Here is a 10,943-nt window from a genome sequence, read left to right on the forward strand (position 1 = left end):
AGGCATTGGCCACCACCACCTACCTACTAAAACCCCAGGGGGCTGGAGAGATGGCTTTGTGGTTAAGAGGACTTGTTGCTCTTCCAGAGGACCTAAGTTCAGTTCCCAGCACCATGTTGTACCGCTCACAACTGCCTGTAACTGTGCTCTAGGAGATCTGATGCCCTCTTCTGGCTTCCTTGGGCATCTGCATACACAGACATAAACACCTACGCATAACTAAAATTCTTTTCTTTTTAAAGTGTGTTGTCTTTTCTGTTTACATATAGTGCTCAAAAGAAAAATAAAAGCAAAACCTAAAACTGGCTTCAGCAGCTTCAGTATGGTAAGAAAGAACATCTATTGAAGTGTTCTCTGAAGAGATGATGAAATATTTTTTTTTTGTAAATAATGAACTGAATCAAAGTAAGCCTGTCTGGCTGAATGGTGAGAACGATGGCCGGACTTCACACAAGAGTGCTTCTAGAACAGCACAGAGAGCTGCGCTGCATACTCAGCGCTGCGCTCTTTACTCGGTTGTTCTCAGATGAGAACGAGCAGACATCAGCTATCAAGTTTCTAGACTGGAAAAATCCCAGAAGGCCACTGGACACAGACACCATGTGGGCATCACGCAGACAGTTCATAAAAATAACTTGCCCAACATTTTTGGAGCCTGATGCAAACTATACTTGTGGCTGTTTCCTTTGCTTTATCCAGTAACAAACAACAAGGAGCCAGGCACCCAGGCTACACCAGCAGAGAGTAAGGCCACAATTAACTCGACAGCCAGTTATGCAGGGGAGACAGGCTACTGAAGGCAACACATGGAAGATCCAGTCAAGGGACCAGAATGCAGGGGGCAGGGTGCTCAACTCAAGTCCCTACCATAGACGTGAAGTCTGTGAGCAGCAACACAACCCCTAGATTGTTCCACCTGTGTTTACAGCTGACAGGGTCCCAAGTAAATAATACCTGGAAACTCAGAAAGAAACCCACAGTTCACTCCAATGAGCACAAATAACAGATCAATCCATTCAGAAGTATTTTTTGAATACCCATCGTACTAGCATTCTAGAACACTCAAATTATGGCTGCTGGGACTGGGGAGACGATTCAGTGGGTAAAGTACTTGCTATCAAGCAGGAACATGAGTTCAAATCCCCAGCACCCACATAGAAAGCCGGACAGGCTGTGAGCTATAGTCCCAGTTCTGGGAGATGGAGATGGGCAGATTCCCAGAGCTTGATAGTTTGGTTGAATCACTGAGTTTGGTGAGAAACCCTTCCTCTAGAAAAATAAGGTGCAGAGTGGCCAAAGAAGACCCCTGATGCTGACTTCTAGCTTCCACACACTGCACAGCCCCGCCACCCATGTCTGTACACACAATGCACAAAAATACATATTAAAAATGACCTTATTCTCTTACGTTGGGGGATGAAGTTCAACAGGAGTGACATCTGGGAGTCACAGTGACTGTGCAGAAGGGTGGGGTCAGGTGAGGGGTGGACTGCTTCTAGTTGAGCAACCAGGGGAGTTATTGTTAGAGGAGCATACTTGGGAAGGACTCCTGCTTTATTTTTTATAATCACCTTTTAATTGAAGCAGAGCCCAACAAGCTGGGCGTGGCGGAGCATCAGGTCTGCCATCCCAGCTCTCAGGAGACAGAGGCAGGAAGGGCACTCCTGTCCTGTGCAGTCCTTTCCAACCACTCGGAAGAACAGAATGCTGTCAGCTGAATGCCTTTCTTTAGATTTGTCTAATTCCCTTCTCTCCTGCCCCCCATCACCCCTTCTTTAACAATGTCTTGCCATATGCCTGGCCTAGAGCTCACAATTCTCCAGCCTTAGTCGTCCGAGGCAGTTTGAATGAGAGGTCACCCATAAGTCTCAGACGTTTGAATACATGGTCCCCATTTGGTGGCCGTTTGGGGAGAATTAAGAGGTGTGGCCTCATTGGAGGAGGTGTGTCCCTGGGGGGTATGATTTGAGGTTTCAAAAGATTCTAGCCACCTGAATGAGCCCTTTGCTTCCCGTTCGTGGTTCAAGATGCAAGTTCTTAGTTGCTTCTCCAGGCTTCCCGTCTGCCTGCTTCCTGCCTCTGCTACACCATCACCATGAACTCCATCCCTCTGGAACCATAAGCCCCCCATAAGCTTTCTTCTATAAGTTGTCTTGGCTATGATATTTTACCATCAATAAAATGTAACTAATACACCATACTGAATGCTGGGATATAAGTGCACACTACCACTCCCGAGATTCCACCCGAGGAATCTCCAGCAAAGGTTACTGTGTAAGCCTTTTTGTTGATGGTTAGTTTTTTGTTTGTTTGTTTGTTTGTTGTTGTTTTTCTTCGAGACAGGGTTTCTCTGTGTAGCTTTTGGAGCCTGTCCTGGAACTCACTCTGTAGACCAGGCTAGCCTTGTACTCAGAGATCCACCTGCCTCTGCCTCCTGAGGGCTGTGATTAAAGGCGTGCGCCATCATGCACCATTACCACCAACAGTTAATGGTGAGTTTTATGGTTTGCTTTCTGTGGCAAAACAAGTTGGGGAAGAAAGGGTCTATTTGGCTTTCAGGTTACAGTCCGTTGTTGAGGGAGGTCAAGGCAGGAACTAAGGGCAAAAATTTGGAGGCAGAAACTGAAGCAGAGGCCATGGAGGAACTAGCTTGCTTTCAGGCTTATATAGTCTACCTTTCTAACACAGTTTGGGCCTACCTGCCTAGGTATGACACTGCCCACCATAGTCCAGCCCTTACCTGTGTCAACTAGGAATCACAAAAATGCGCCACAGACGTGCTCACAGGCTAATATGATGGGGGCAATTCCTCAGCTGAGGTTGCCTCTTCCCAGGTGTGACAAGCTGACAACAGTGGTGAGCCATCAGTTAGTCACTTGCTGTGATGGGCAAGGTGAGAACTGGGAACTGGGACAAAGGCTGGGAAGCTTCTCTGGAGTCCAGCATGAGATAATGCTGGCTTTCTTTCTCCGCAGCAGGGAAGACAGCAACCTGCCACCCACAGACAGTGGGATCACAGGCAGCTAAGTCAGAACAGCTGTGGATCTTTACAGGGAGGGGGAGTCAAGACTCCCTAAGTCTAACCAAGAGAAAACTGTTTTCTCAGGTGCTTGTTACTGACTTCTGCTGAGGACTACAGACTCTGAGTGTGGCGTCTTCAGGAGAGTTCTCAAGATTTTCTCACACTTTTGGAACAAAACCTAGAGCCATTCTGAGGAAAAGCTGAAGAAAGAAACTGCCCTTGGAGACAAAAAGAGCTTCTGTGAGAATCGTACACAGTCTGTTTGTCTTTCCATGTGAATGTATGTAAGAATAAACATTTTGCTGGGGAGTTCTCACTCCAAGGAAAATTCTTGAAGCCACCCTGTTAATAGGACATTATCGGGTGCTGGTCACCATATAGTGTCTTCATGCACCTTTAGATGACTTTCATTAATTCAGACTTCTGAGTCAGATTTGCTAATGCCTTGTATACTCACGTCTGTGCCTCTACAAAAGGACACGTCACCCTTAAAATATATTCACATTTATTTTTTGAGAATTTAACATACACTATCTTTCAGTCACATTTACCCCCAACTTCCTTCTCTAACCTCTTGGACAATTTCGTTCATCACGTTAGCTACATGTGAAGCTTTGTTGATGGCACCTCTTTCCATCTTTCCCTCCACAGCAGTACATGAACACTTAACACGTGCCTTGAATTATACTATAAGGTCTAAGTGTGCAGTGCCCACGCGCCCAGAAGAGGGTATCCGCTCCCTTGGGACTGGGGCTAGAGAAGTTTGTTAGGTCCCAAGAATCGAACCCAGCTACTCCACAAGAACAGCCAGTGTTCTTAACTGCTAAGCCAGCCACACTGCATCCACTGCCCCCAAGTATGTTAACTGTTCCTTTGCCTAACCAACTCCTTTTTCTTACAAGCTTGTTTGTCTCAGAGTTTCCCATGTGTGTGGCTGTGAGATTTGTGGTCCTGGGGTTTGTGGTCCTCATTGAAGATCCTGAATGGGAAGTTGTTTGAAAGCTCGTTAGTGTGTAGCTGGGACCTGATGGGAGAAGAAAAATTTTACCCGATAAAGGGCTCTCGAAAGGGAAGAGGAGGGGGTCTGGGGAGATAAGAACCGGTCTAGGCTGGATCTCTCTAACTTCAGACCACCCAAGTGTGCAGGCACCGCAGGCCAGGAGCCGGCGCTGCGCCTCTGCTCACTCCACGCGCTGCAGAGCTGAAGTTCCCTAACTTTTCCTCCAGAGGGGAGAGGAAGGGTGTTATGAAGTTTAAAAGGGAAGTCCCGCCCCCTTCCCGGTTTCCAATTGGCCGGGGCTGACCCCACCCTAGCCAGGCAGCGGGTCCGATTGGCTGCCGGAGGGACCCTGTTGAGCGAGGCCCCCGGGGGCCCCAGGTGGCAGGTGGGGCGGGCCCGGCGCGCTCTAGGGCGTCCGCTGCTCCGGCCCTCGCGCTGGCAGCTTGCAGTCCCGTGGGGATCGGGACCCTTGAGAGCCGTGGCCATGAAGAGCCTCAAGTCTCGGCTGTGGAAGCAGGACGCTCCCGGCCCCACGTCGCCCTCCTCGCCCACCTCGGTGGCCAGCACGGTGAGCAGCGCTTGCGGCGGGATCCTGGGGACCCTTCCTGCTGCGCCCTTCACCGAGGATCTGAGCTTCTCGGAGGAGCCCCTGGTCCCCTCCTCACTTTGGCCTTTGCGGGGTACCCCATTCCTATCTCTTTCCGCGGGTGGGGGACCCCCCTCTCTGCTCCCCGGTGGTGCCGCTCTGTTCACTGCGTGTCCCCATCGCGCTCGGTGCTCGCGATGCCGGGGTCCAGGTAACCCCGGTCTTCCACCCGATGCCGTCCCGCGCGGACTCCGGACCCGCCTGGCTCCGCGGCTTTCAGCCGTGCCAGAGTTGGGAGAGACGCTGTGTGTCCTCCGCTGAGGCTGTCACAGGGAAGTCTGGTTCTCAGCCAGGCTGGGCGAGAGAATAGGGATCTCAAATGCAGACAAAGCCCCGCTTGTGTTTAACCCTGGAGATGGCGAAGTCGGGAAGGTGACTGTCGTGTTGGCAGAGTAAGTCCCACCTGTGGGGCAGGTGGGTGCGGGACATGGGTGCCGAGCTGAAGCCTGGCCTCGGTGTGCGGGCGGAGAGAAGTGGAGCTTTGTAGGGCTTCTCTGTGAGTTGGCAGAGAGAACAGAAATCTTGGGAAACATCCTGACTGCAGATGTTGGAACTTGGATAATTTGGCAGGTTAGAATGGCCGTATCATCAAAATTCTGTTATTAAGGACGTTCTATTTTAAAAGTCTTACAGAGTCGAACGCAGAGGAGATGCAATGTGCAAACTGCCGGTTTACCTGGTGGTCGTAATTAAAATGGACCTTTCTGATTTTATACAAATTTCGCCGAAATTGTATGCTTTTTATGATAATACAAATTAGTTGGTTTTGGATTAATTCAGATCAGTGTCTTTCTGAAGGATTACCTTTAGTAGTAGTTTATTTGGTCTTAAAGGAAATGGGAGAAACCAGACTTAAAGAAAAAAAAAAAAGGAAAATGATTCAGAGTCTGGGTGTGGTGATGCCGGTCTGTAATCCCAGCACTTGGGAGGCAGAAGCAGGAGGATCACGAGTTAAAGGCCAACCTGGGCTCTATAGGGAGTTGGAGTCCAGCCTCCTGGATTCTATGAGAACCTGACTCAAAAACAAACAAACAAACAAACAAAGTGGGTGGGCAAGGGGGAGAGAAAGAAACAATAGATTTAGGCGCCGGCATGGTCTTTGATGTTTGATCACACCTGAATATGTTTTCTAAATTCACAGGGGAAAAAAAAATTTTTTTTCTTGACTTAAAAAATATTTGGCAGAAAAACGTAGTGTATTGGAGGTAGCCATGGTTACAGGTCAGCGCCTTCCCTGCACCAGCAGAAGATCTGCCTTTCCCCGGCCTTGCAGCTGTATGTCCCCGGCTGGTTCCCACCAAAGATTTATGTTCCCACTTGGAGGTTTATGTCCCTTCTTCTCACTCCCGCCTTTGAGAACCTAGAGGTTGTAACTGCTGCTGGTGCTCTCAGTATGCACGATGGCTAAAAACACTCGGGACCTGAGTCTCTCCTGAGTTTGTCTTTAGCATGCACTAAACTGAGCATCCTGCCATTTCTTAACATTATGAAAGTTAAGTGCATGGTGCAAAAACTGTTCTCTCTGAAGCAATACACATTTCTCAGTTTGTGAAGGCAGAGAATATATTTTGTAGGAGTTTTAAAATGAAAGTAGCTCAATGTGTGCCTAGTAGAAGCCAGCCAAGCATCGGTAGGATAATGTGGGTGAACAGGAAGGACAGACCCTGTAGCTTTTCAATCTGTACAACCCAGAATCTGGTTTGGTTGTGTGTGTGTGTGTGTGTGTGTGTGTGTGTGTGTGTGTGTGTGTGTCCCTTTCTTCATCTCCCCTTTTGCCCACTTTTGCCCATAAACCTTTCTGAATAGATCCATCAGCACATGATTTAACATCTACCAGGAAGAAAAATATTTTCAACAGATTGTCAGTCTCTCGTCTTTGTCCTTCAGCTCCACCTTCCTCAGAAGCCACTGGAGGTTCTTATTTGCCTTCATGCCTCTCCAGTGGAAGCGCATCCCAGCAGATATGAACACACACACACACACACTTTATAGAAATAGCAGTGCAATGTCTGATAGGTAAGGTATAGTGTCTCAGGCTACTTTTACTTTTTTTTTAAATTTCATGTTACTTATTTGTTTGTGTGTGTGTGTGTGTGTGTGTGTGTGTGTGTGTGTGTGTGCTCCTGTATGGGCACATGTGTGCCACAGTGTGTATGTAGAGGTCAAAGGTCAACTGTCAGGAGTCAGTTCTCCTTCCATGTGGGTCCTGGGGATCGAACTCAGGTCAAGCTTGGTGGCAGGCTCCTTTACCCATTGAGGGGCTTACAGACCCTCAGTATACTTCAGATCTGTATTTCTCTGGTGAGTGAACTTGATCCTCTTTTCATGTACTTCTGAGCTCCCTGCATCTTTGCTAGGAGTTTTGTATGTACTTCATGTCCAGGGAACCCATAACCTTAGCTATTTGTTATGATTCCTGATGGCTGCAGCATGCCCTATACAGAAAGTGGTTGTTTGTCTACAATTTAACCTTTGATTTTATGACTTTATATTATATGTTGGTCTTCTCAAGTGGCAATATTGGATAACAGAACCCTCCCAAAAGTCTTTTAGTGTGCATTTTTATTTCTTAGTTTTGTTACATTTATTTCTTTAGGCAGGGTCTCACTATGTAGCCCTGGCTGCCCTGGAACTCACTATGTTGACCAGGCTGGCCTCACAGTCCCACCTGCTTCTGTCTCCCTCGAGTGCTGGGATTAGAGTCATGGGCCACCCGGCCTGGCTCAGTTTCATTTTTAAACATTTATTCCCTGTAATGTAAGAGGGTGTACAGCTTGGTTTCCTTTTTCTCTCTCCCTTTCCAAGTTTTGAATCTCCTAATGTGAGTGTTAAAATGTTCATTTAATTTTTGTGGAAATCATCATAATTTACTCTGCACAACTTTGATATGTTTATACCATAGCTGTCTTTGCTTATATCTCAGCTTAACCAGCTGAGCCTCAGACTGAGAGGTGTAGATGTGTGAGTATTTTATAATGGTGTGTGCAGTACACAGCCTGGTCCCCTGCCAAGCTATGGTTATATGTAGGAGAAGTAAGTTTAAATATTCTCAACAGCAGCAGTGTTAATTCAATCAATGCCAAGGGGTTTAGAGTTCAGTGAATGAGGATGTGTTTATGTGTATATAAGTAAGAATACTTCACAGTGGTAAATATTGGTAGTATATATTTGTTTTTTGTTGGTTTGCTTGCTTTTTGTTTTTCAAGACAGGGTTTCTCTGTATATCCCTGGCTGGCATGGAACTCACTCTGTAGAACAAGTTGCCTCAAACTCAGAGATCCTCCTGCCTTTGCCTCCCCAGTGCTGGCATTAAAGGCATGAACCACCACACCTGATGGTTGGTATATATTTGAAGGTTGATCTACTGTTCAACTTTGGAGATAGCTGTATTTATTAACCACAAACGTGGAAATCTTTGTGTTATGTTTGTTTGTTTTGAGATGAGGTCTCATTTGATATCCCAGGCTGGCTAGGAACTCGCTATATAGTCTAGCCTGACTCAGCCTCCTAAATGTTGAATTACCAGGTGTGAGCTGCCACACCTGACACACATTTATTCTTAATTGCTAAATTGGAGCTTCGGATTTCCAATGGCATCATTAAATGACTAGAAGTAGTATATCAGATCCCTGTCAGTTATATGATGTACAGTAATAGTAGGCTTGCTTGTGTTCATGGAGTTCAGGTTAGGACATTTGAGCAAGAAAATTAAGGGACGGTATTTCAAGATGGAGTAGAGGTACCACAAACAAATATTGTAAGCAGTGTTTGGCAGGGCTCTCCCCTTTAAATTGCACCTATCCTTGTTGTTGTAATTAAGCTCTTTTAGAAAATTGTGTGTGTGTGTGTGTGTGTGTGTGTGTATTACCTGTAGAGGCCAGAAGAGGGCGTCAGATCCCCTGCAGCTGGAGTTATGAGCATCTGATGTAGGTGGGGGAATCTGAACTTGGATCCCCTGCAAGAGCATCAGGTGCTCTTAACTGCTGGGCTGCAGCCTGGATTCTAAGTTCTTGATGGTGATTGTCATTCTGCTGCTCTTTCTCTAGGCTACTTGTTACACAGAACAGTGGATTTTATAAGTTAATGAAACCACTTCTGAAGCATCTTGCTAAGTCTCTGCACCCAACACAAACATTGATGTTTCTAAAGGATTAAAGTTACAAATAGAGCAACTTGGGGGAAAAAAACCATAAAACCTCAAACTCACTTTTTGTTCTCCCCAGGGATGTTAGATCCTACGTACTGGAAGCACAAAGGTTTAAACATGAGTTTGTTTTAGCTGTGGTTCTGAGAATGAACACTTTAATTTCAGACCTCAGGATTCGAGTGTGTTTGATACGATGCTAATGTTATTACTGCAGTGACTTGGGGAACTCGGGACAAGTTACTAAGCACAGTTTACTCATTGTCATCAGAGAGCCCAACCTTTAATTAAACACGTTTACTTAATTAGTGTTTTGTTTAGATAGCTTCTTATTGTTACTCCCTTGTGGCCCCGGAGGGAGGTTACACATGAAGAGACTTCCTCCTTGAGGTTATGGAGATGGCTCAGTTAGGAAAATGCTTGCTTTACAGGCAGGAGGACCCAGAGCCCAGAACCCAGGTGGGAAATGCTGGTGTGGTGCCATGTGCAGGAGGCAGAGGTGGGAAGATCCCTGGGCAGTACTTAGAAACTCTAGGCCAGTGAGAGAATCTGCCTCAGAACAAGGGGGACTGTAGCTCCTGAGGAATGACATTCCAGGTTGCCCTCTGCCTTCCCCATGTGGTTCTAGGTGCACACGTGTGCATGCACACACCAGCAGAGCTCTGCTTATACTTCTGTTTGGGTTGTGGTGCTGTACCAGGTTCACTTGGAAATGGACACACATCTGAACTGCAAACTCTTAGTGCCTTTTCCCTACAGTGTTCAAACTTTAAAAAAGTTTATTTTTAAGATTTACTTTTAAGTGTGTGTGTGTGTGTGTGTGTGTGTGTGTGTGTGTGTGTGTGTGTGTTTGCTGGACATATGAGTGCAGGTGCTCTCAGAAGCCACAAGAGGGCACCAGACCTAATGGAGCTGGAGTTACAGGGAGTTGTGAGTCTCCTGACATGAATGTTGGGAACTGAACTTACATCCTCTGGAAGACTAGCAAGTGCTCTTAACTATGCTTTCCAGCCTATCAATCTCAATCTCTCTCTCTCTCTCTCTCTCTCTGTATATATGTCTATATATGTACTTGAAAATTCCATACATGTATACAATGTATCTGAATCACATCCATTCTCACTCATCCCGTCAACTCTGCCCACATCTTCCCAGTGTCTCCCTTCCTCAGTATGTCTCCCTCCCCACTTCATGTCTTTTTCCCCACATAGTCCACAGACTTGAGTGATAGTTTAGAATTTTCATTATTTTCATTACAAAAAAAAATACCCCACATCAGATTAGAAACTGGAATAGTCACCTTATTTATTTTGTTTTTAAAATTTATACATGCATGTGTGTTCATATATGTGAGGGTGCATGTGTGAGTATGTGTGCTTATGTATGTGGAGGACAGAGGACAGCATGCATGATTGTCATCTTCAGGAGCACACCTTTGAGACAGGGATTCGTATTGGCTGACGCTCATCAATGAAGCTAGCTCTGCTAGCCAGCAAATCCCAGCAATCCTCCTGCCTCCACTTTCCCAGGGCTGGGATTACAAAGCACATGCTATCATGCCTTTCTGTATAGATTTGGGGGCTCAAATTTAGCTCCTCAGGCTTGCAACACAAGCACCTAACCATTGAGCCATCTCTCCAGCCTCACAGACATCTTATCTAGTTTTGAAAATATGGAAAACATAGTTTCAGCTATGGGTTAATAATTATACCCTCGTTGGAGAACTAGACAATTCCAAGGCGGGGGCAGATGGAAGAATGCTATCAAAGACTGGACTTTGAAACCGCAGTGAAGAGGCCCTCCTCCCCAGCAGGGATGGGACCTTTGAAGCATCAATGAAGATAGTGTCAATGGACTGCACTCTAATAATGATTGAAAATAGAAACCATTGGTCACCCTTGGAAGATGTGAGGACACAGATGTTTTTAAGCTCAGGAAAATCAAGACTTCTCTCCCTGTGTGAATAACAGACTCACTGAAAGAGAAAGCTCTTACAGTAGAAGAAGAAGGGCTGAACTAGTCCATCTCATGTCCTGTTCTAGCTAAGGAATGAGGAAAGGGCGATGGGGTTCATATCCTAGAGTTTTACAGTCTCGAATGAGTTAATGGATTTGGAGTCTGGACTCAGTGA

General features: G+C 46.3%; 1 protein-coding gene across 1 annotated transcript in view; it reads left to right on the forward strand.

Moving 5' to 3' along the window:
• The first annotated feature begins 4,350 nt into the window (after nt 1–4,350).
• The window catches only part of Uaca (uveal autoantigen with coiled-coil domains and ankyrin repeats), a 91,070-nt gene continuing 84,477 nt past the window's right edge, over nt 4,351–10,943 (forward strand). The window contains exon 1 of the mRNA XM_036194245.1: nt 4,351–4,590. Coding sequence (XP_036050138.1) covers nt 4,507–4,590 — 84 coding nt within the window. The 5' untranslated portion in view covers nt 4,351–4,506. The remainder of the gene's footprint in view (nt 4,591–10,943) is intronic.

This window comes from Onychomys torridus, chromosome 7 (genome assembly GCF_903995425.1).
Source record: "Onychomys torridus chromosome 7, mOncTor1.1, whole genome shotgun sequence".
Lineage (NCBI taxonomy): Eukaryota > Metazoa > Chordata > Mammalia > Rodentia > Cricetidae > Onychomys > Onychomys torridus.